The sequence below is a fragment of the Lissotriton helveticus genome, chromosome 5_1, assembly GCF_964261635.1.
Source record: "Lissotriton helveticus chromosome 5_1, aLisHel1.1, whole genome shotgun sequence".
In the NCBI taxonomy this organism is placed as follows: Eukaryota; Metazoa; Chordata; class Amphibia; order Caudata; family Salamandridae; genus Lissotriton; species Lissotriton helveticus.
Genome location: NC_136065.1, coordinates 1,820,100,291 through 1,820,126,434, shown reverse-complemented (window position 1 = coordinate 1,820,126,434; position 26,144 = coordinate 1,820,100,291). Strand labels below are relative to the sequence as shown.

The window sequence follows — 26,144 nt, the reverse complement described above, 5'->3', positions numbered from 1 at the left end:
CAGGCCTGGATCGGCGCTGGTCAACCTACCTACTGTCCCCAGCGCCAGTGTTCCCGATGTAGACTGTTCCCCGGCAAACACTGTCCCCATCCTCACCCCAGAGATGGACCTGGAGCCGGGCAGACGTCGGTCAACCTCTAATCCAAAGCTTGAGGGTACTTTTTATTCCCCTGTTTACCCCTGGTGTTCTCTATCGCCCAGAAGGTGTTGATGAGGATTTGGAGGGATCGCTGGACCCTTTAGCAGACCAGCTGGAGGAACCGGACTGGAGAGCCGACCTGTGTGACACCAGGACACATCTCCAGACCTTGGCATGCTTCTCCCCCTACCGTGACTTCGCACCACCACAGCATAAGAAGCTCCCACCTCCGAAGTGCAGCCGAGGCCTTGGGCTTGGAGCTCCTTTCAGTGGCAGTCAGAACTGACCTCTTGACAGAGGTACTTCAGCTTGCGGCAACCTACTCTGAACCCCTTCCGTGCTTCAACAAAGCCCTCACTGACTTCTTTCTGGGTACCTGGTCCAAGTTCAGCTTGGGGCTCCTTTTAAAAGGATGATTTTCCACGGCCAGGCTCCGGGCGATCCAATTTGCCTCATTCAACACTGTTCCCCCAAGAGCTTGGTGGTACAAGCCTCTTCCTCCAAGGGTGCACTCTCTTTTGCTCTCCCAGACCGGGAATCCAAGAAGCTGGATCATCTTGGAAAGCTCATGTTCTCCTCTTCCATCTTGGCACTGTGGTCCGTGAACACTACGTGCCTCTTGGGCTGATACTCCAATACTATATGGGATATGGGTGCTCAAGTGCTGACTTAGTGCCCGTAGGAGGCCCTGGCCATTCTCTCCCAAGCCGTGGCAGATGGGAGGAACTCAGCTAAATTCACAATTTGATGTGGACTGGATACCACCGACTCACTAGGCAGAATGATTGCCAGTAGTCCTTGGGCACTGCGCATGGTTGGCGACGTCTGGCTTTTCGGGGGATGTCCAGTCAACTTTGCTGGACATGCCCTTCGATGGTATAGTCTTTTCGGCGACAAAGCAGACTGCGCTAGATCGCTTTAAGGATTCTCGGGCTACAGCCAGATCCATACGTCTCGTGGCATCATCCTGACCACCCAGTCTGCTTTTTGCCCCTTTCATGGCTACGAAAGGGGCGCCCAGCCACGTTCGACCCATTCCAGCCACAGATTTACGCAAGCTGCCCAGCATCTGCATGTCTGCGGATGTGGGTCCCAGCGACCTTGTGGGTCTTGGATCCAGCGGGCGGGCCAGTCCACTCATTGTCCCCCTACAGGAGCCTCCAAGCCTCCCTAGTCCGACCGTTCAGGGCCACCAACAGCAGGATTTGCCATCACCTCCCCCACTGGCAAACCATCATGTTGTACAGGTGGGTATTGCAAATAGTCTAAAGAGGCCACTCACTCCCCTTTGAGACTACCCCTCCCTCCATGGCACCTTCTTATGATCTCATGACCGGGGATCACTTGGCGCTTCTCCGCCAGGAAGTCTTGGATCTCTTGGCCAAGAGGGTCCCTGTGCCAGAAGTCTGTTGTGGTTGCTATTCCTGCTACTTTCTTGTGCCCAAGAAGGACAAAGTCATGTGTCCTATTCTAGACCTCTGGCCCCTCAATTTCTTCCTTTGGAAGGAGAAGTTCAAAGTCCTCACCCAAGTTCTGTCTTAACTCGACCCAGAAGATTGCCTGGTGGTGTTGGACTTGCAGGACGCTCATTTTCATATCTGCATCCTTCCATCCCACAGACGTTACCTCCGGTTCACTGTAGGCCATGAGCACTTTCAGCTTAGCGTGCTCACCTTTGGCCTTTCCAGCAGTGCTCCTCGGGTGTTAACGAAAGTGATGCCGGTGGTCAGAGCTCATCTGCTCTAATCTGGGCTTCCAGTCTTTCCCTATCTCGACGACTGGCTGTTGAAGGCGGGCTCACCCTAGACTGTCCTTTTCCACCTCCAGACTATGGCGGAGGTGGGAGACGCAATTGCTGGGGTTCACTATCAACGTGCCAAAGTCGCACCTGACTCTCTGACGCTTCCTTTCATCGGGGCGGTTCTGGACACAGTGCATTTTCGGGCCTATCCTCCCAAGCAGCGAGTCTGTTATGTTTGGGCTAAGAACCTGTTTCAGCCTCTATTCTGGATTTCTGTGAGAATGACCCTGAGACTGCTGGGCCTCCTGCATCCAGCTGGTGGATCATGCCAGATGGCATATGCGGTAGGACCTGAAGTTCCAGGGGGCGCAGCAGTAGGGGGAATCTTTCCGACTAAGTCCAGATCTCCGAGGGAATTGCAGAACCGCTGCAGTGATGGTTGATGTACCAATCTTGGGTCAGAGGCATATCCGTCTCCCTTCCCCAACCAGACCTCACTATTGGGACAGATGCGTCACTCCTGGGATGGGGCAGCCATCTGGGAGAGGGGGAGATCAGAGACGCCTGGTCTCCGTCAGAGTACGGGTTCCATATCAACCTGCTGGAGCTTCAGGAGATCCGTCTGGCACTGAAATCATTCTTTTTCTCTCTCAAAGGGTAGGTAGTGCAGGTGTTCAGACAACACCACTTCCATGTGGTACTGCAACAAACAGGGTGGGGACCTTATGTTAGGAGATCCTTCATCTCTGGACATGGCTGGAACATCAGGGCATGACCCTGGTGGTTCAACACCTGGTATGTTCTCTGAACACCGTGGCGGACAAGCTCAGCCGATGGTGCCTGGTAGATCACGAATGGCGTCTTCACTCTGAGGTGGTGCAAGGTCTCTTTCAGTGATGTGGCAGCCTTGGTTAGATCTGTTTGACACTGAAGAGAACGCGCAATGTCAGCAATTTTGCTCGTTGGAGTTTCCAAGGCGGCACTTGCTTGGCGATGCTTTTCATCACAAGTGGAACTGCTGCCCTCCTGTACCCCTTTCAGCCTGTACCACTTCTTCCCAGAGTGCTGAAGAGCACGCTTGACTGGGCACAAGTTATTGTTGTGACTCTGGACTGGGCACGAAGAGTCTGATACCCTGAGCTCCTGAATGTACGGCCATTGATTCTCCTGTCAGACAGCCCCTTCGGGAGGATCTTCTGTCGCAGCAGCAGAGGAGGGTTCTTCCCCCGAACGTGTCCAGCTTCCACCTCCTTGTGTGGAGATTGAGCAGCGACAGTTGACCGCTTTTGACCTTCCGTCCGAAGTCTGTAATGTCATCTTGGCAGCCAGACGTCCCGCCACTAAAATGGTATACGCCTGTAGATGGAACAAGTTTGTGGCATGGTACACAGCAAAGACTGTGGATCCCCTTTCTGCCCCTCTTTCAGAGGTCCTCTTGTATATACTTTCTTTGGCCCAGCAAGGCTCTGATCTGGGCACTCTTAACGGCTATATTGCGGCTATCTCTGCCTTCCTTCTGCTGCTTGGTCAGCCATCCTTGTTCAAGTCCCTTATTGTCGATAGTCTTTTTAAGGGCATTACTAATCTTTCCTCCATCTCCTTTCATATTGCCCCAGTGAGACTTGAATCTTGTTCTTACTTATCTCATGTGTACTCCCTGTGATATCCTTCATTCATGTTCTCTGAGGCTCCTCACTTTGAAAACTGCCTTCCTTGTTGCCTTTACTTTTGCTTGTAGGGTGAGCTTCAAGCTTTTTCTACCATGCCCCCTTTCTTCTATGTGCATCCGGACAAAGTGGTGCTTAGAACAAGGCTCTTGTTCCTTCCAAAATTGCTTACACCTTTTCACATTGGTCAAACTATTACTTTGCCCACCTTTTTCTCACCTCTGCACCCTTCCAAGGAGGAAGAGAGACTCCACCGTCTGGACCGCAAACGTGCGCTGTCCTTCTACCTTGACCACACCAAAGATTTCCGTGTGGATGATCAACTCTTCTTTGGCTACGTAGGTGCCAAGAAGCTTTGGGCTGTTCAAAAGCGTACCATCTCTAGATGGGTTGTCCTTTGCATCAAAATCTGTTACGTTTTGGCGAAAAAGGAACCTCCAGTGGGGCTGCGGGCTCACTCCACTAGAGCTATGGCAGCCACCACTGCACTGGCACGTGGAGTTACACTCCTTGACATGTGTCAGGCAGCTACGTGGACATCCTTGCACACGTTAACCAAACATTACTGCCTTGACAGTCAAGTCCGGATGGACAGCTATTTTGCCCGTTCGGTCCTCCAGGACTTCCTGGTGTGAACTTGGTTCACAGACCCTCCTCCGGGGTTGGGATTGTTGAGGTATATAGTCTAAGGTAAGGAATCTATAACTTGGGTGTCTCTTTCAGATGAACAAGTTACTTACCTTCGGTAACGATGTATCTGTAAGAGACATAGGTTGCTTATAGATTCTATCCCACCCCACCCATCCTCCCCGCTCTGTGAACTGACTTCTAGGGATAGGGACTTACAGGGCTCTAGTTGTGGTGTGCCAGTGTCTCGCATGGCTCTGTGCTTCTGGCATGTGAAGGCGTATCAGAACTGACGTCAGCCGCAGGGGCGGTGTCTGAGTAGGCACTGCAATATCATCCCAGTGACCACGACACGGACGCAGAGACGACCAACGCCACTTCCCAACGCGCAGGGGTACTATTGAGAATTTTTTTTTTCTTCAAGTGTATAATAAGCCTCCCTTAAGAAATCATTTCCTTCCCTATATATGCTTGTAAACTGGGTGGGTGTGGTTTGATTGTAGTCTGCACTATTCTTTACTTGGTTGGTTCTCTTCCAGGCCATATGCTGTTCGGATCATGTTCATTGCTGTCCGCATGGATACACCTGTGATGTGGCACAAGGATCCTGCATTCAAGGAAATGATTCAGTACCCTTCTTAACGACTATCCCGAGTATCTCAAAGGAGGGGCCACACAAGAGCGTGGTACCTTGTGATGACACATTCGGCTGTCCAGATGGCAATACCTGTTGCAGAACAGCGTCTGGGGAGTGGGGATGCTGCCCTACTGAAAAGGTGAGCGTCCTGTGTGATTAAGTCCAACTGTAGAATTTGCAAATCAGAATTTTTGCTGTACCATTTCTATTTAAGGCTTGCTGTGGTAAAAGCGCACTTTTCCTCTGCCTGTTTCTGCAAAGGCACACTTTCTGATTCTGCCTCGAATAAATGGAGAATTCTTTCAATTGTATCTGTGCTCATGGAGCAGAAATGCTTACAGGATGTACCCACCAGAAGGGGGAAAAATACTGTGTAATGGTATATGAATACTGAAGATCATATCGCCCTGCTTCAGACATGGCCTACTTGAACTTGCTAATGGGGTGCCACTTCTTGTGAAATGTGTGAAAATAATATGCATATCTACTTGCAAATGCCTAGGGAGAGCGATCTTGGCTAGCTTTTTGGTCTTTTAAATGTACTTCAGTCTTTTTGATGAAGGGCTAGTTCCTTTTGGGAAAGTAGTGGTTCATGCTGTGCAGTATTATACTGACAGATCTTACATGTTTTAATACCCCCTGCCCTCTACGCTCTCTATATATTCGTGAGATATGGATCTTTATTATGGAGAAAGATGGAGGAATAGATTGAGAAAGGTGTAATATAGCATTGAATAATTTAAGTGAATGGGGAAATGAGACGAAATCAAACTTACCTGACAGACGCCGCCACCGCCAGGAGTCATTGCAAGGCAGCCAGGCACCTAGAAGCACGCCGCCACCGCCAAGAGTCACTTTGCAGCAGACTACACGCGCCGCCGCTCCGGGACCACAATTCCCGGCAGCCTACGCGGCGGCGCGCCTTGTGACACCGTGAGGGCGCCAGGAGGCGCACATAAGCGCCACAGGAACCGGCGGAGCGGGGGAGCCGAAATCAAACTTACCTGCCAGACGCCGCCACCGCCAGGAGTCATTGCAAGGCAGCCAGGCACCTAGAAGCACGCCGCCACCGCCACCGCCAAGAGTCACTTTGCAGCAGACTACACGCGCCGCCGCTCCGGGACCACAATTCCCGGCAGCCTACGCGGCGGCGCGCCTTGTGACACCGTGAGGGCGCCAGGAGGCGCACATAAGCGCCACAGGAACCCGCTTCGCGGGACGCCCGGGGCAAAGCCCGGGCAAAGGGCGGGCCCTCTACGGCCCTCATCGGCAGGAGGAGGCAGGGGCAGGGCTAGAAACGCTGCAGGAAATATTACCTCAAGTAAGACTTATGGTTTTAAGATTCTCCTACTTGATATTATAATCGTAGAAAAGTGTGTTTGTGTGTATATTGTAAACATGTCTACAAAATCTAAGGAAGCCCCGCAAAACACTCTTGACAATTACCTTGTCCAAACTGTTAAAAAAATTAATACGCAGAGGAGAAATTCTTTGGGGTTGAGCCAATCCCCAGACCTACGATGTCTGTCCCCCTCTGCATCTATTCTGATTGACACCATTCTGCAGGAAGCTCATCATGAGGGCATAACTAGTGGCCCTATTTCTCAAGGAACAAGTGGCACACCTGCTAACGTAGTCCCGGCCTCTGAGGTTCCCAATGTAGAGGCTGAGAGTGACATTGACATTGACTCCGATCAGGAGAAACAGACTCGTGTCTCATCTGACGAGCAGACACCCAAAGGGCGTGCCACCAGGCCAAGACGATTATGTACCAAAAACCCACCTAAGCAGGGTGGACCACGACCGGGGATAAGAAGGAAGAGGGCTATTACCCCAAAGCAAGTGAACACTGTGGAGGACAAACTAAATCTTACATCTGAGGACGCTTTTTTTGGAAGAATCGCTGATTTTCTTGAGTTAAAAATCAACGCTATTATTAAACCCCTAATATCAAAAATTGACAAACTGCAAGCGGAGATTAAGAAACTGGGTGGACTCCATACTACGGTTGCAGGTGGGGTAGAAAATATAACTATGTTAGTCACAAACTTGAGTAATAACACAGGGGGAAATGTTGTCAGAGAGGCTGTAAGTGATGGCGCAGGGATCCAGTTGCCAGAAGAGAACTCACTGCCTCATCCACCAACATCGACTGTTAACAGCGAGGGTTCTCTATTAGTCAACATTCCAACAGATAGAACCCCTTCTGTCAGCATCCCCCCAGTAAATGCTCACTCAACGGACCCCCTACAATTTATAGTTGAAGCCACACCAGTGGTTTTAGTTTTAGCGAACGTCCCTCCTCTTGAAGGGGGAACAGCGGAAAGCTCCACTTCTCTTACAAGCAAGGCCTTACACTGGTTAACCAGTAACATGCGGCTAGCTCCAGGGGGAAAGTACCATCTGGCAAGCGTAATCAAGTCAGCAACTAGGGTCCCCTGGTTGGGAAACCGGCCGAAAAGGTTTAAAGGGGACTGTGTGGCAGTGAGCTTTTCAAATCAAGACGCCCTTCCCAACATTCTTGCTAACTTATTCCCTCCCCAACGCAGACAGGGTACTGTTGTTCCCTTAACCTTAAAGTTTTTTTATGGTGAACAGCAGAATGTTACCCACCCAAGGACTCCTGCACCAGGGTGGGACAGAAATTGGGATTCAAACCTCAGATGGGGGCAGGACACAAGGTATAACGTAGCAACCCATCATTCCCATTTAGCACAGCACAATCCTTTTGTAGAACCCCTTCAACTGTTTAATCGCTATGCCCCATTATCCTTCATGGACCAAAACGATTGACTCTCTCCCAGACAAGACAGTAATGGTGAGGGTCTTCCGTTTGCTTCCAGATCACTAGATCGGAACTCTACAGGCATTAGGGTCTGCAGAATCATGAGCTGGAATGTCGCTGGCCTCAGAGCCAAATACAATGATAAGAACTGGCTGGAGATAATTAGATCCAACGACATTCTTGCTTTTCAAGAAACCTGGGAAACGTCAGACAGACTTGCTCTGGACGGCTTTTCCCATTTCACTGTACCGGCAGTTCCTAGTAAAACCGTAAGGGCGAAGGGGGGCTTGGCTATATACATCTCCCTAGATATTCAAGGGAAGCCAAGACCGATTAAAACTAATTCAATAAATATCTTAGCGGTTGAACTAACTACACCAAATTCACAGCCCAGATTATTTGTTAATTTTTATAATTCTCCTGCCAGTCAAATCCCGAACGAGCATTTGGTAACTTTAGAGGAATTCCTGTCTACCCACAGTGAGAATAGTGTCCATGGGTTTGAGGTGATCCTTATGGGTGATTATAACATCCATCCATGCCATGTGGATTGCCATGTGGAACACGAGGATTTTTCCCCCTATTCCTCTACACCGCATTTTGAACACTCATCACGTGGAGAGGCTTTGGAATCGCTCCTAGCAACTTTTAATCTTTATGAATCACATAGCTGCCACATAGGCTCGAGGTTACCAACATACGTGGGTAACAACACAGGCACAATTGTAGATTATATTTTTTTATCTTCTAGTATTCTGCCTGAAGTGTTCAATTATAAGGTAGAAACTTCAGTTTTTAGCGATCATAATCCCGTAATTTTAGAGATTGTTTCACAGGGAGTTTTGGGAAAGAGGGTGATTGAAGCTTTATGTGTGACAGATCTAGTCCTGAGAGATCAGAATCGCAGACTGAAATGGGATCAAGTAACCCCAATCACCTTTTTACAGGATACCCTGGCTAAAGTTGAGGGGGAGGTTGCAATTTGCTTGGATAATAATAACTCTGCTACTACCATGATAGAGGCTTTCAATGTTATCTGCCGTCAGGTCAATTTAGACCTGACCGTAAAGAAAAAGCCTAATATGCTCAGGGGCCCCAAATGGTTTGACTCCAATTGTTACAAGGCTCACTCAATTCTCCTGAAAGCTCTAAAAAATAAACCAAGAGATAAAGAGCAGATAGCATAACTGTATTGTTTCCTCAGTGATGCTATCAGGACGAGGAAATCTGAGATTAAAAAGGAGACCTGGAATGACTTACTGTCGCCTGATATACAGAGAGATAGCGCTAGATTTTGGGCAATAATAAACCATCCATACTTCATGGGACTAGAGAATCAGAGAGCAGACTGCATCATACCTGACTAACAGTGGGTCACACATTTCAGTAACATTTATAGCTGTCCTGATATCACTTCAGGCTGTGAAATGCAATTCACACAAGCAGTAACTACCATCTCTCCTTTTAGCTTAGAGGAGGTAAATAAAGCAATTAATGACACACACTATAAAAAGGCACCGGGGCCCGACGGGGTTCCCGCAGATTTCTTTAAGAGTGCCCCTGAACTAAGTGCCAAAATTCTCACAAATATTTTTAACGCTACAAGGGATCTTATCTTTCCAATTAGTTGGGCAAAGTCCACGATAATACCGATCTTTAAAAAAGGACAGAGAACAGACCCGGCCTGTTATAGGCCAATCTCTCTCATTGATTCCAGTGTCAAAATCCTTGGAAGAGTCCTTTTAGGAAGACTGACTCAGCTTTTAGAAGGAAAGGGTGTCCTATCAAATGCACAATATGGTTTTAGAGCCAAAAGAGGAACTTTAGATCAGTGCCTAAACCTAGAACTGATCATAAATAAATACGCAATTGCCAAGGGGGGCTCTCTGTACATGGCCTTTATGGACCTCTCCTCAGCTTTTGACCTCGTCAACAGGGTTAAGCTGTGGGGGGTCCTTCTGACCATGGGCATGGACGCTCCTTTGGTCGGGTACCTGGCCGAGTTACATAGGGATCTTATGACCTCGGTCAGAGTGACCAGGGAAGGGAGATGCACTTGCCACTTCAAGTCAGAGAGGGGGGTTAGGCAAGGGTGTATCCTTGCCCCGCTCCTCTTTACTCTTTATATAAACGATCTTGAGGTAGTCCTGGCAGCTTCCCACTCCGACATTCCGCGTGCAGGTGAGACCAAGATACCTGTCCTCCTGTACGCGGACGACGCAGTCCTCTTGGCACGCTCCGGAGTGGCACTAAATAAACTCCTTTCATCCTTTGGGGATTTCATGTCCTCGTTGGACATGAAAACCAACACAGATAAATCTCATGTAATGATTGCAGGAGCTGCAGGCAGGAAAAGAAAGTCAAAAACATTTTTTTGTGCTGGGAAAGAGGTCATGAGAGTTCCATCTTTTCCATACTTAGGGGTGACCTTTGATGAAAAGGGCACGTGGGGCCCCCAGCATTCCGTCAAAAGCAACGCTGTGGCAAGAGCGGCCGCTGGGTTGCTTGGCTTTGCAAAAAAACTTGGAGCCCGCCCCATGGAAAGCATTATAAAGGTCTATAAAGCTAAATGTTTGTCGGTTGCCCAATACGGTTCTGTTATATGGGGGTACACTAATCATGATAAAATCCAGAAAGTAGAAAATACATTTCTGAGAACCCTGCTTTCTGTCCCTCAATCGACTTCCACCTATATAATACATACAGAGCTTGGATTGGGCTATATAACCGACATTTTAAAACTAGCCCCAGTTATTGGATGGTTGAAAATTTGGCTCAATCAGGAGCTAACATTAAATCATATCATCTTAAAAGATTGTTTAGCCCTGGATAGAGCCCATAACATTCCGTGGGTAAAATACGTTCATATGCAGCTAATTTTAGCCGGCCGACCTGAACTTTTCTCATCTCCACAATTGATAAAGCAGGAAGATTTAAAAACAGTAAAAAATACCCTGACAAATTTTTATGTTTTGGAGAGGGAAGCCACAGAGCTAAATAAACCCATGGTTAGGAAACACTGTATGTTGACATCTGTCCCAGGAATGGAACCATACCTTTTCCTGGTAACTAAACCATACCATCGTTTCCTTCTAACGAGATTTCGTTTTGATCTGATCCACTTCATTCTGGACAACTTTAAAATATGGAATAGACCCGATAATGCTGAACCATGTGATTGTGATCACTTTTCCACCCAGGATACGATTCATTTTATCATGTTCTGCGGCCATTACACTGAGATCAGAAAAAAATACCTGCTTCCTATTTTGTGCAATTCGGGTTTTACTCAGGTAAAACCAGCCTTGATGTTCCTGCAACTCCTTCCTAATGTAAAAGTAGCTTTTCGTGTTGCTAGTTTTTTAGTTGCAGGAGCACGCATAAACAAGCACCGTACAAGAACTAAGCATCTTATTCCTGAATATTGGTTACCTTTTTATACCTTACTGATTTTAATATTCTTAACATTTTTGCATAACTTATTTTGTACATTGTGATTTTAGAGTTTTAAACATTGACTGTACTAATTTGTGTTCTGATGAAATGTTATGTATTAATGCTAGTTCTTTTATGATTTTTAATAATCGAATAAAGATAATTGACTTACTGACTGAGTGAAAACTACTACAAAGCACCGACCTCTCTTACCTTGATGCCACTTTCTCATCCTCTCACCATTTTGCCACCATGATCAAAGCTTAAGGCTAGTACATATACTCAGATATGGGTAAAACTGACCTGTGAGCTTCCTCCTTGCTTTCACATCCTGTTCTTTGGATTTTACTCTATTGCGAGTGGCAAGGATGCTCCTTGCATTCTACCCAACACCTCTTTAACACCCCAGTAAGAGGGCTGTGGAATATATTTAAATATTCAACACTGTTCTAACAAACTATCACATCAAATGGCATTGATGTACTTGGCACAAATCAGGAAACAAGTTGGAGACCACCATAAACCATAACTATTAACCTTATAAACAAAAGTAATGTTTTAGCTAGGGTATTGTCAAAGGAGGTTGGGCCTACCCAGATTTCTACTGAATCACTTGCAGTTCAACCCAAACACTCCAGTTCGCCTTACTGTGGGAGTGCAAAAATTTGGAAATGCTTAATCATTTCTTCACACCCTTTATTGCCTATGTGATTAGGCTAGGATATCTTTAAAATTCTATTTCATGTTCCCCCATTCCTTCATGGACATGCCCAGTAATGTCTCAACAAGTATCCGAAGACAAAGTGTAATCTTTCTGGAGAATTTTTGAAAGGACATGTTTTCTGCGGTCTCTTGACTGGCTGTCAAGATGCTACCTTCCTTTTGTCTCCTAAGGATTTACAGAATGTTTATATATTTAGTTTTGCAATCTCTCCTACCTCTTAGTTTTTGTATAGCTCTCATTTGTTTTGAAATCACTCAGTAGCTCACATCTGCTCATCTCCTGTGACGGAAGGTGTCCTGATACCTGTACGTCTCTAGTGCCATGTACTATGCAAATCAGTGAAAAGCTAGTATTCTGAAACCAGAATGCACATGGGTGAAGGTTCCATGCCGATATGCACTTACTTCTCAGGCAGGCAAGGGATGTTCACGATTGTAAGGCCATTAATGTTGTACAACTGATTTTAACGTGAGGGAAGGTCAGCCACTCTTACGGTTTTCTGATATGACCATGAATTGAAACCGATGTGAAGTGAAAGAGGCTGCTCAAATGGATGGCTCTCTGCTGTCATATAGCTACTATATATCTTTATAATGCGTTAAGTTAGCATAGGCACATTACATGTTTGAACGCCATTTTTCCTTTTGCTGCTTCTGCACACGACACTTAATTGTTGATTTAGCTTTCAACCTAGTAGTTCGTTGTGGTTTACATGAGAATAATATGTTATTACTCTGATATCAGCTTTGCTTAATAAACTATGTCTGTACAGAGAGTGCTGAAGCTTCAGGAACAACAAGATACTGAATTGTTATGAGGTCTGATCTTCGCGCCTTCATAGACATAACATAAGTGCAGCTTCTGCCAACTTTGGGCTTTAGGCGGGTTTTATATTGCTTTGCTTGAAGCACACAAACACACTTGATGCTGTTCGCATGCAGAGAGAGCTGGTGTATGCTGATGTGATCTCTTCATTCTAGGATCCTGAGGTATGGGCCCGCCCTAATTAAAACTAGGGCTCCCGGTTTTATGGTATTTATTTTTTTGCCATTTCCGTCTGTATTTATCCATATTTATTTTTTGGGCATTTTTTCTGTTTTTATCCACATTTATTTTTGCCGCAAGCAAAAGACGCTGCTACAGCTAGTATTTTTCCGCATTTATTTAAATTGACAATGCACACCAGCGCCCGGTTGTTATTGGTCAACACAATACATTCATCTGAAAACTTTCCGATTGTAGTACAAGCACATGTGCATTTCAAGACACTTTGCGGACATTGAGGCTCTTTCTGGTTTGTTAATGAAATGAAGACCACCCCATAATAAGTTAATCAGAAACACGTCTAACTACTCGGTCAAACAATGAGTGTGGGATACCTCAGCACGGTGTATTTTCTGCGTTTGGGCAGCACACTTGAAAGCGTGTATGGCATTCCGGTGCATACATATTATTTTTCAATTCAAACAGTCAGCATGAAGGATTTCATATTCAGGACTGGTTCTGTAACAAAGGCACATTCTTCTGTCGCCTCACTTTAAACCGAACCGCATCAAACGCACACCCACAGCAACACAGCTTGAACTACAAATGGAGTCCCTTTCACCCACTCATCTGTGCAGAGCGCAGTAGCTTTTACTCCTCTAACGTAAAAGTTTGATTGCGCTACATTTATTGTTCACGCCTCGATTCTGGGAGGACAGCTGTGTGCCGCTGCATTGCTAATTTGCATGTGTGTGTTGCAACAGGGACCCTCAATGCTGCTGGTGAGCATGACTCCGCAAAATGTGGGCAGTGGTGAGCTTACCCGCTGGCAAAGGCAAAACACGCATCTGTCTGGCAAACATGCACAAGATCAAACATTCTGGAGACCAATGCTTGCGCTGTCCATCGTTATTCCCAGCTGCTCATGAGTTTTCAGAAATATTTTTAGTCTGGCATACCTAAAAACACAGACTTAAATTAAGAAAAAGAACTGTGGTCTCACCTAACGTATCCCTCACTTATTTGTAGACTGTAATCCCAATACAAGCGCATCCTCCCAATGTGTCCACAATGATGAAATATAAGACAAAATGATGTCTGTAAACGTGTGCTGCGATAAGTGTGAAGTCAGTGTTTGTTCCCAATTTCAAATCCAAAACCCATATCTTATAAGAATATTGGGCAAACAATGTCATTGATGTAGCGTGTGCCGTGCATTACCCAAACACAAGCAAAACTTGAGGGAAGTGCTCCTTTACATAGATGCACAGCCGTGAACCCGAAAATGCATACATTTAATTTGTGTGAAGCATGGCGTCTATGAAGTGTGCACTAATAAAGCATGCACAAACCACACTAAGCAATATCTTGAGGGAAATGCTTAATTACCTTGAAGCGCTGCAGCCGTAGATGGTGAGCTACTGTAAGTGGAAAGTGCTCTCATTAATGTGCGGCAGTGAACCCCAAAAAGCATACACAGGTGAAAATCAAATCACCCAAAGCACGACGTCCCTGACCCATATGCTGCGCTAAGAGGAAAGTGCTCAGTCTGAGGAAACACTTGAGGAAAGTGTTCGATGTCATTAATGTGAGGCTGGGATTCACAAAAAGCATACACCTAAATTAAAAGTAAATTGCACAAAGCACAGCAACCCTGAACCGAGTCCCGCGTTAATAAAGTATAAATAAACGGCATGGGCAAATCCTTGAGTGCAGTCAATGAACCCTAAAAAGCATACATAAACAAGAAATGAAAGCAAGTATAGCTGACGTGAAAGTGCGCATTTACACAGCTACTCAAAATGCTGATTTGCAGCTGTGGAACCATGTTCGAGGCTTAATGGCCAGAGCTGCCGAGCTGCACTGTGATTGTGTACAAAGGACGTAATCAGCATCTCAAAATGCATTTTCATCTGGGTCTGTGCTTAGTGCATTTTGATCTGTGGTCTGTGCTTAGACATAAATAATCTCCTGTTAGGGCTGCCTACATGAAAGTAGTATGTGGCGTAAGGGCCAGAGCTGGCGATTTGCAGTTGTGGAACCATGTTCGAGGCTTATTGGCCAGAGCTGCCGAGCTGCACTGTGAGTCAGGACAAATCACGTAATCAGCGTCTCAAAATGCATTTTGACCTGTGGTCTGTCCAAATCCGAGCAGTGGAGCCAGGAGATGCCGAACAGGAAGGCGTCTAAAATAAAGGGCTAAAGTTCTCAGGGCGGGGCTGAAGGCACGCCCATAGAGTGACGCTTTGCTAGGACCAGGATTGGCTCAGGGTCACCAGCGTCACTAGAAGACCCTGAGCCAATAGGTCCACACCACAGCATGTCACTGGAAGGAATTTCCAGTATCAGAACAGCGGTGTGGCACGGAAACAAAGAAACACTGCAGTGCGCCAAGCGCGCCAAATTTACTCGTATTTTTCCGTCTATATATATAAATACAGACAAAGGAAAACTTGTTTCCCGTCTGTATTTATATGTATAAATCCGTAAAAACGGCAAACCGGGAGCCCTAATTAAAACCCAAAGAGACCTTCTTATAATATGTGTTAGGGAGGGTGAGAAATAAGTGGTTAACTCTTATTCATTACAGCATGTTAACATGCTGTCACCATTTGCTTTCTATGGACTAGTAACTATGCTGATAACTTTGCTTCTGATAATATGTTTCCTTGTATTATCTAAGATACTGCGCCTGAGAAGACGGCATTAGTAAATAAATATTTCAAATGTTCACGTGTCCTCATTTACTCCACGTTCTGGTTTGAAATGATTGTAAAACGAAAGAGTTCTCATGTGTTCCACGTAACCTGAGGTATTGTAAGCTCATGTTCTGGTTTGTCTAAACATTGGGAGTTTGTTATGACCAATGAGACACTGTAGCTAGCTCGGTAAGGGGTTTGTTGGGTACTAAGGTGAGTTTTGGGTCACCCTAATTCGCTGAGGTTCCAATCCTCTGTGCACAGTTCTGTGGGAGAACAGAAACCCTGCTACATGGCGCCCATAAGTTGGTGGACTTATATCATGACACTCGAGTAGTATATCGTTCAAACCTTAACCCCTTCACTGTCGTTTCAGGAAAACGGTGGTGTCTGTGAAACCTACCTATTTTTTTGAAATAGGTCTTTTCAAGCTTGATTCTATCTAAAACGGTTTCTTTTGAATTACTACCCAGTTGTGCTACAAAGTTTCCTTTGTTTTTTCAGTTATTCCGGTGCAATCATGGCGCAGGCTGTGGCCATCCCGCAGCATAGTCGCATTGCCGTGCGCAACCATTTACAGGCTTACCAAGTCCCGTTAGATGGCTTGGCTGTGATTTTGGTGGTGTGCAGATCCGGCGTACCCTTTCGAACTGTTTTATTCGTGGGTGACGTTTCCGGGAGTGGACGCAAATTCTGGTTTGTTCCACACCTACACGCCCTCACCTGTACCGGCTGAATATACACCGTACAGGGCACTGGAAATACCTCTTGATCATTGGCAGCATCGCGTTTGGTTTGATGGCGCCCTACCCCACCCTTTGTCCGCTGCGAGGTTGGGTCCATTGTCCATTCCAGGCACAAATTGGCCTGCATTGGGTGGATTCACCCCGCACCCGAATCACGGCGCTTGTCCCTTGGCGGATATTCGCAGACTACATGTTGTCTCGATTGCCGTGATTCGTGCATTAGTGCAATACATAGGTCGTCATCTCCCGGGATGTCCCCCGGGGGGTCCGGCCGTTCAGACGGAACATGGCGGTTTAAGACTTAATCCGGTTATGGTCAATTCGGTTTTTGGTAAGCGTCCCGATGATAAAGATGATTTCCCTTTCTGGCTTGCCGAGAAATTTGACCATCTGGAGGCTGTGTTTCCGAATTCTACTCCTGCTGATAAACATAGAATGTTGACGATTACTTTGCCTAAGGATTTAACTCCTGAACTCGTTGACTGTGAAAGTTGGGGGAAAACTTTTGCGTCCGTTTATACGAGGCGTTTCGGCACCCCGTCTATGTCCGTACTGCCTACGATCGTTAAGCGTGTTCAGGATGATCACGGACCGGAAGCAGCGGTTGAATTGGGTATGCGCCTGTGTGGTTCTTTTGAGATTGTTAGCGATCTCATCCTCTCCAATATAAAGGGAGATGCGATGAACTTTCAGGTGTCGAATGCTTTGGCTGCTCTACCCAATGCCGAAAAACCCCGACAGTTAGCGAAGATTGTTGTGGCCGCATATAAAACTATAGGTCGCACAAGTAAAGGTCTGAAATATTTTCCTATCAAGGAGAAAAAACGACAACAGGGTCAGTCTGCTACAGCAGATGTCCAGCCCAAGTCCAATAAACAGAATTGGCCTAAAAAACAGAAACGGGGAAAGCAACAACAGCAGACTCAGGATTCATATCCTGCGCCACAAGTTCATGCGCCGACAGAGAGAGTATATGATTTGCGCGATCGCGCGATGATTAAATCACCTGATAGATTTCAGGTTTGTGAACAACGCTCTCCTCGTTCCTTTCAGGACTCATCGGCCCCAAAGACCGGTGGAGGAGGAGGCGGTAGGGGACGTGGTGGCCAACAAGGACGTGGCCAGTCCCGCCAGACATACGGCGCAGCGAAGCAGGAGGATTCTACGCCAAAAAGACCGCAGTTTGCGAAAAAGAAAGTCGCGCCCTTAACAGCGCATCGATATGCCACAGATAGTGAGAACGCGGCTTCGGAATCTGACGTGGGCTCTGACCTTGCTGGAAAGCGCGGCGGAGATTACCATAGTGAGAGAGGCGCTGCGTCCACTACTGAGGGTGACAGCGACTGATGTCTACGTTGTAATAGAAACAGCCGATACAAGACTTGCTCCCCCTGAAAGACTTTATGAAATTGTCCTGTTAATTGAAGGTGACATACAGCGTACCGTCAAAGGGGTATTTTGGGAAAATCTGTCTTCTACGTATGATATTTTGCTTTCGGAGGCTAACTGGCCCCCAACTTTTGTGCTCGCGGCGCCGCGAGGGGAGGTGGTAATCCTCCCCAGTTTCGCGAACACTGTCTCGAAAGAGCATGCGCAGCATTTTGCAGAAGAGTGGGCTCGGGCTCTCGCACCGGCTCTGTACCGTAACCAATGTGGTTGGGATAAATTATCCCCATGCCACGAAATTCCGTTGCGGTCTCAGCCACAGCCTCAACCTCAATATCCCATTCGGCGTGAAGCCAAAGCTTCAGTCGCGGAAATCCTTGAACAATTGGAATATCAGGGAGTTATTGAAACGTGTGTCACCGATTAATAATCCTCTTTTTACTGTGACCAAGCCAGACGGATCGTATTGTTTGGTATTGGATTACCGGCATTTGAACTTGCATTGCCGTAACTGTGCAGTACAGAATACTCACGGCTCTGCCCTAGTGGATGGTCTCGTGCGTAAGCGTTTTAAAACCACGCTTGACATATCCAACGGTTTCAATGCCCACAGATTGGACAGCTTTAGCTCCCAATGGACCAGTTTTACATGCGCTGGAGTCCAAAAACAATTCCGGCGTCTCCCAATGGGCTATAAGAATAGTCCTGGTATATTTACCGCACGCATAGTCTCTATTTTGGAGGTACTCGACCCGAATGCTTGTTCGTATGTGGATGACACATATCTCACAGACGACGATATTTGGGAGCATCTGTGTCGTGTAAATTCTATTATTTGTAACTTTGCAGACATGGGTTACAAATTTAACTTTGCAAAATCGCACATTGCTGAGCACAGTGTTGTTTCTGGGCTATGAGCTCAACAATGAAGGTAGAGGTTTGGCTCCTCACTTCTTGGAGAAATGCGCACAGTTGCGCGCTCCAACTACACTGAAAAAATTAGTCTTTACTGGGCTTTTTAAATTTCGGGAGGACATACATTCCGTAATATGCCCAGCGTATCAAGCCTTTGTATGCTTTGATACAACCAACTTTTTCCAAATCATGCTGGCTGCCTGAGCATTCAGCCATCTTGCAGTCCTTGCAGGCTGATCTGCTCGCTTCTAGGTTCTTACTGACTCGTGATAACCATACCAACCTGGTGATAAGAATAATACCGGGGACAGTGGGTTTCACATACCTCACTTTTAATGGAGGAGACACAGTACCTATTGCTTACAAGTCACACTTGTACACTTCGGCTGAGATGCGGTTTCCCACTGTGGAAAAGGTTTTAACGGCTGTGCAGAGGGCTATTCTTAAGGAACGAGCTCTGTCACAGGGGAAACACATGTTGGTTGTTACACCCTGTCCTCATTTGGAGGCAGTCACGAAAGCCAGTGTACCAAATTCAAAAGCTTTGCACCCTCGGTGGATTCAGTGGGCTGCGTCCTTGATGTCCACGGATGTCACGTTTATTTTTGACGCCTCGTTGCGGTCGCAAGAGTACTTGCAGTATGAGTTTGTTCATCCTGCTCCTCTAGCTATGCGACCTTTGGAGGACTTCCATTGTATCATTTACACTGATGGTTCGGCGCAGGTTGCGCATGGCTCTAAACATGCCTACCTTTCCGCTTGCGCCATTGTGGTCAGTGCTATGTTGAACGATGAGTTCATTTCCAGGGAAGTGCACACACTGCCGCTGGGCGATTGCACCGCACAATTGGCAGAGCTTCGTGCTCTCTTACTAGCATTGGAGTACGCAGATCCTAGTGTTACTACTCTTATTGTAAGTGATTCTTTCTACTGTGTCCAGTCTTACAATGAAAACTTGTTCTTTTGGATTCAGAATAACTTTCGTGATTCCAAGGGTAGCACAATAAAACATAAGATGATCTGGGTTCGAGTGGCGGAGCTTAAGGCTATGTTGCCGCTCGTTTTTGTAATTCATACTCTTGGCCACCAGCGTGTTGGAGTCCACGCTGTCGGTAACTCGCTTGCTGATGAAACAGCGAAATCAGCGGTGTCTACATACTTAGTTGCAGCAGTTACACGGTCCAAAAGTAAGATTGATAGTGACATCTTGGCGGCTGTTGCTGCCACTGAGAAGGGAGGTAAACATCCTACGGGGTTCCCTTCGAAGTACACATACCACTAAAGTCCCGAAAAGGTTCCTTTTGTAAAAATTCCTGATGTTGGGGAACGTTTGATTCCCAACTCTGATCGCAGGGCTGACTTGATTACAGCGGCTCATGAAGGTGTGGCGTCTGCGCATGCCGGCGTCTCAGCCACTGTAACTCAATTACAACAGCGTTTCTGGTGGCGGGGACTGTACAAACAGACGCGTGATTATGTCCTTCTTTGTGACATTTGTCAGCAGATTAAACTTTCGACTGCTACGCGTCCGCCACAGACACAGTTGTACATTTCTAATAAACCGCTAGGTTGTGTTTATTTAGATCACTGCGGTCCTTTTTCCTCTGATACTGCGTATAAGTACATCTTAGTTGCAGTGGATTCATGCACACCCTTTGTGTGGGTCTGGCCCCATCGCAGCGCTGATTCATGGACTGTCATTAGAGATTTGCGTATCTTTGTAGGGATTTTTGCCTGTGGTACCTTCCATTCGGATCAGGGTCCGGCTTTCGCCTCTAAGGCGTATAAGGATGCCATGACTTCGATGGGGGTCCAAGTCAAGTTTTCGTCTCCCTACAGACCTGAGGGTAATAGTGTAGTGGAGCGAATGAACCGCGATTTAAAGCAATCTTTGACAGCTCGAGTTATAGGCACTGGCAGAAACTGGCTAGCCCACCTCTATGGCGTGCAGCGTGCTCTTAATAATCTCCCTAGAAGGTCTCTGGGTGGGCGGACCCCATACGAAATGCTCTTTGGCATCAAGATGTTCGTCCCTGACCTTGAGGGTCTAGACTGCGTGGCTCGTGCCACAACCTTTGACGCAGATGAACATTGTAATGTATTACAGGATCTGCAAAAGACCAGAGACAGTCTTGCAAAGGAACATTTCCCCTCCACGTCGGATGTTGCGTTGCAGATCCCGGTAGTCGGCTGGCTACCCCAAGTTGGAGAACTGGTTCGAGAGAAGATAGACAACAAGAAAGAATTTGGTCCTTCCTATTGAGCTCCGGTTCTAGTGCTTGGCGTGAAGGGCACAAGAACAGTCATTTTACCACCACTTCCAGGTCGTAAGGAAAACAGGTTTATCTCAATTGACAATGTCAAGATACACAGAGTGGCCGATTCTTCTTAGCATGACACCGGCTGTTTCCTGTCCTTCCATTGTGAGAAATTCAGTTTTGCCCACTGCTTCTAATCATGAAACTGAAGTGGCAATCGAGTTGCCTGCTATTTCCAGTCCTTTATTAAGTACTTTGCCCGGTACAGACCTTGCTGAAATAGACTATACTTACCCCACTGACTTGTCCATGCCTGACCTGCAAGCCCGTTTGGCCTCAGAATCCAGATTTTCATTTGACACTGGTTCCAATGCCTCGAAAGTACCCTCACGTTTTGCAGTTTATGCCAGCTTATTTAAAGAAAAAATTTTTAAATTCCCCCTTGAACATATATTTGGCTGGTGCTTTTTTCAATTTACCTTTTTATGTCAATTGGGTTTGTGTTTTATTTTTTCCGACTTATGAATGGACATTATGTCGAAGAAAGAACATGCATTCGACATCTAAATGGAACTTTGGCCCCCCTTTCCTCATCGCATTCTGCACACAGATTGAAAAGAGACTTGACGTTTGTTAACATCACTGCTTGGCCTGTTCTTGATGGGATAGTGTGGGATGCCGTTAGGTTCCAAATTCATGGCCCTACCGAGGTTGTTAATGTCCCCAATGTGCTTAGAGTTAACATGGGGGATGTTGTGAAACAAAACATTCGTTCTGATGATTGGGATGTTCAGGCCGTAGAGTCCTTGTTTTCTGATTTGAAATACTATGCTGCCTTTGATGCGGAGGATTTGTACTTAGAATCTGCTAATTATGGTGATTTGTTTTGCTTTCAACATTTTGGCAATCACTTCTTACATAAAACAGCATCCAGAAGGAATAATGTAAATTATACACAGTGGGAGCATTGCCCGGCTCCAAAACAAGGCAGTTCAAGTACTTTTTTGAAAAAGTACACTTATTTTACTGACTTCAATCAGTCTAATCCCGAGTCCTTTTATTTCAAAATGACACAGAAGCCTATGTCCAAGGTTAGACTTACCGATACCAAATTATTGTACTCGAAGTCCTTTATTGATCAGCTGGCTATTGGCGGCTATGAATTATGGAAGGAAACTATTGACTTAAAATCTGTTTGGGGTTCTAAAAGCTGGCAGGTACAAGGCACAGAGGCTTTGCACCGTGCTTGTCTCATTCCGAATCAAATGTTGTTTTTGAATTCTTCTATTTCACAGACAACATGCTTTGGATTGGCTACTTCTAAATTGAATACTCAGACCATCCCTGAGTTAGAGGAATATTCTGGCTGGAGTAATTATACTCAGTTTTCGATTAGGGACTTGCAAACCCTATTGTTAAATTTATCCTTTAACATATCCAGTATGGATCCAAAAGGTTGGCTGATGTGGCACAGAAGTGCTGATTCATGCCAGCACCGTTTTCTAGGTTTATCTGATGGCTTTACACAGGTCAGACCTGATGCACGTTTTGAAACTGAGCATTCTGTCACGACTTACTCTGTGGGCAAATTGTGTCAGAATTGGCTGAAACATTCAACATTGTCTGCAGTTAAATTACATCTTGCAAAACTGAATGATGATGTAGATTTAAATGATTTCATAAAGGGCCCGGCTAGTGGTAGATCAAAAAGATGGATATATGCTGTTTACAATGAAATCTGGAAGACATCACAGATTGAGGCTGCGACACGCCTTAGGGCTATAGATCAAGCCAATCTAGAAAAAGTGCTTGCTGTGGTAGATAATAGTATTAACATGCGTTCTTCCCGCATTTACACTTTAGATAATATTGTGTCTTCTGTAATGGATATTGTGCATGAGGTGTCTGTGTTGTACCATGGTCAGAATCAATTACGTTCTATCATGCAATTTGCATGGACCCTTCAAACGTTTAAGGCTGGCAAGGTGCCATGGACCTTCATGAATGTTTCTTCTCTCTTTGCCCCCTTTAATTTGACTGACAAGCAGCGCTTGCTTTCCATGCGAGATGCTTCATTTTCTATGTTACATATTGAGAGATTGGAGTCCTTGCCTTTTTCGGTGGCAGAGGCCAACACTGCAACGTGGCTTATCCACGATTTAATAACTTTACCTTTTGCATTGTATAAATTTACAAATTGTATGCGATATGTTGCCATAGGTCGCTATGAACCCTTAGGTAGTGCATTTCTCCATGAAGTCTTGTCCCTTCCTTTCACTTATAGATGTTTGAAAGACAGACAGGAGGTTTATTTGAATGGGGAGGAGTGTACAGAAACACCAGACCATTCGCTAATGTGTAGGCATATACAATTGCACGGTTCTTGTAACCAGGACCGGCCTAACTTAGCCTGTGTTTTAAAAAGGGACTCCAGTGCCTGCAATCACCCCGACTTTTACCTTGCTGGGAAACGGAAGTTATTTACTTTTAAATAATGAAGATTGTTGCGGGTTAATTAGAGGTGTAGCTTATGTGGTCACCGTAACTGAACGTGTAGTTTGCTGCAGAAATGTCCTGTAACCACCCACACATGAAAATAGGGAGGTTTCCATTTGGCCACGCATCCCAACCTTGAAAGCAGAATTCAGCGGCATGAGCAGAATAAGGGCTCTATTGTCCCAGAAAGAAGTGGCCTTGAGTTCGGCTAGGGAGACTTTCGTTCTTCACATAGCTAACACCCGGACTGAGGTTCAGGCCCTTTTAAATACTGATTTACCGTTGCATTTCAGCGAGATGGTACATTCTATCTTTAACGCGTCCTCCACAACTGGCCTGGCGCATTTTTTAAAATTTGTTAGCAGTGGTCTTGTAACTTCATTTGAAAAAATCTTTGGAGGCATCCCTGCTTTCTTCCATTCCATTTTTTCAAGTTTGTTTGGTGGATTCCCGGTTATCCTGGCACTAGCGGCAGCCGTTCTAGTGATTGTTTGCTTCCTGAAATATGGATGCCCCACATGTGGAAGGAGCAGCCCAGCCCCTCCTGGCGCTGTTTCGCAACCGGATGCTTGAATATTATGGCATGCTGCCGCTTGCGATTTTAAGCACGGCATATGGATTATCGTTTCGATTTTCCTACTTCACCTGTGTCCAGCCTGTATTTCACTGCCTAAGCTGTGACTTCGATTGGGCCATTGATTTGTGTCTCTGCGGACCGGTTTCTCCTGAAGTCGATTTTAATCAGCTGATGAGTCCCATCGTTACTCACGAGTTGGTTTGTACTGGCGACAGGATTATGGCCTTAGCAGCGATGCATGGACTAATGGGTCCTTGGAACATTCTTACAGCAGCGCAGGATTTCTTGGCAATGAGCTTTCTTGAAAACCCTCCGAGTTGTCCTCTGATGGTAATAGAGGCTCCAGTGTTGGGAGAACACTTTTGCTTGTTTCCTCTTTTGAATTGGATGGCTGCACTGTTTTCGGATGAAGACGGTGATTTCCTGTTGGAGGCTGTAGCTGCATATTTTGCATATTCGGTCTTGCCTTGAAGAACCTTCTTGGTTTATGATGATGCCCCACTTTTTTGCATTTTTTCACCTCCCAGTCCTATTGGCTTGAGTGCTGTGGAATTCTGAAATTGACATTTTTTATATTTTAATTTGATTACTGCAGTTTTTTATACTTATAAGGTTGTTCATGGTCTTGAACTCTGCTTTCATGAAGTTGCCCTTATCTTATCAGTCCTTGGATCATGGGGGGGTGTCATATAGCTACTATATATCTTTATAATGCGTTAAGTTAGCATAGGCACATTACATGTTTAAACGCCATTTTTCCTTTTGCTGCTTCTGCACACGACACTTAATTGTTGATTTAGCTTTCAACCTAGTAGTTCGTTGTGGTTTACATGAGAATAATATGTTATTACTCTGATGTCAGCTTTGCTTAATAAACTATGTCTGTACAGCGAGTGCTGAAGCTTCAGGAACAACAAGATACTGAATTGTTATGAGGTCTGATCTTCGCGCCTTCATAGACATAACATAAGTGCAGCTTCTGCCAACTTTGGGCTTTAGGCGGGTTTTATATTGCTTTGCTTGAAGCACACAAACACACTTGATGCTGTTCGCATGCAGAGAGAGCTGGTGTATGCTGATGTGATCTCTTCATTCTAGGATCCTGAGGTATGGGCCCGCCCTAATTAAAACCCAAAGAGACCTTCTTAGCTATTAATATAATATATGTGTTAGGGAGGGTGAGAAATAAGTGTTGTTAACTCTTATTCATTACAGCATGTTAACATGCTGTCACCATTTGCTGTCTATGGACTAGTAACTATGCTGATAACTTTTGTTCTGATAAGGTTTCCTTGTATTATCTAAGATACTGCGCCTGAGAAGACGGCATTAGTAAATAAATATTTCAAATGTTCACGTGTCCTCATTTACTCCACGTTCTGGTTTGAAATTATTGTATAACGAAAGAGTGCTCATGTGTTCCACGTAACCTGAGGTATTGTAAGCTCATGTTCTGGTTTGTCTAAACATTGGGAGTTTGTTATGACCAATGAGACACTGTAGCTAGCTCGGTAAGGGGTTTGTTGGGTACTAAGGTGAGTTTTGGGTCACCCTAATTCGCTGCGGTTCCAATCCTCTGTGCACAGTTCTGTGGGAGAACAGAAACCCTGCTACACTGCCACCCATCAAAGACACTCCAGTATGTCCCCCCAACAATGTCTTTGGTCCTGGGTTTTGTTTTATTCTTTGGAGAACCACTCAAACTGTTTCTGCTCGAGTTCCTCTGAAATTGGCGGGCTGTTCTGGTTTATCACCAGTTGGGACTCAGGCAATTAAATGCATGCCTGTAGCTGAATCATATTCCCACACACTTTCCAAAAATTACACTTGTCTTGGAATTCTCCGGCTTCATTGATAAGGGTGAACAACTCCAAATTTAGGAAGAATTGAGAAGTAAATGTATTTTCTATGTTTTCCAATAGTGCTGGAGTTCTGCCACCAGTAGAGATGATTTCTAAATCTGCAGTTTACTAGGAGTTCTTTCTTAAATCACTTCTTGGCTTTGTTCCTTTATGTACCAGGTGCCTCCTTCAAACTAATAAATGTCCCTTCTTGTGCTGAGTAAATAGCTCTAAATATTTTGATAGTGTTTACACCCTATGTGCTAATTTCCTTAATGTAAATGCTGCCCAATAGAGCTGCATTTAGATTGACACTTTACTGCAGTGTTTACTAAGTCTGTCAGTGAAACCAAGGTTCTTAATAAGGAATACAACATGAAAATCTTGCTATGTATTTTTTTTCGGGGAGGGCAACTATTCTGTGAAAACAAGAAAAAATTGTAAAAATTGACAATTATAAAATGATAGAAAGAAAGGAGATTAGAAA

At 45.6% G+C, this 26,144-nt stretch overlaps 1 protein-coding gene across 5 annotated transcripts in view; it reads left to right on the top strand.

The window, feature by feature from the left end:
* Positions 1-26,144, top strand: part of GRN (granulin precursor) — a 1,937,406-nt gene that overhangs the window by 1,137,350 nt on the left and 773,912 nt on the right. For all 5 annotated transcript variants that reach the window (XM_078645176.1, XM_078645173.1, XM_078645175.1 and 2 more), the window contains one exon: positions 4,714-4,950. In XM_078645176.1, coding sequence (XP_078501302.1) covers positions 4,714-4,950 — 237 coding nt within the window. The remainder of the gene's footprint in view (positions 1-4,713; positions 4,951-26,144) is intronic.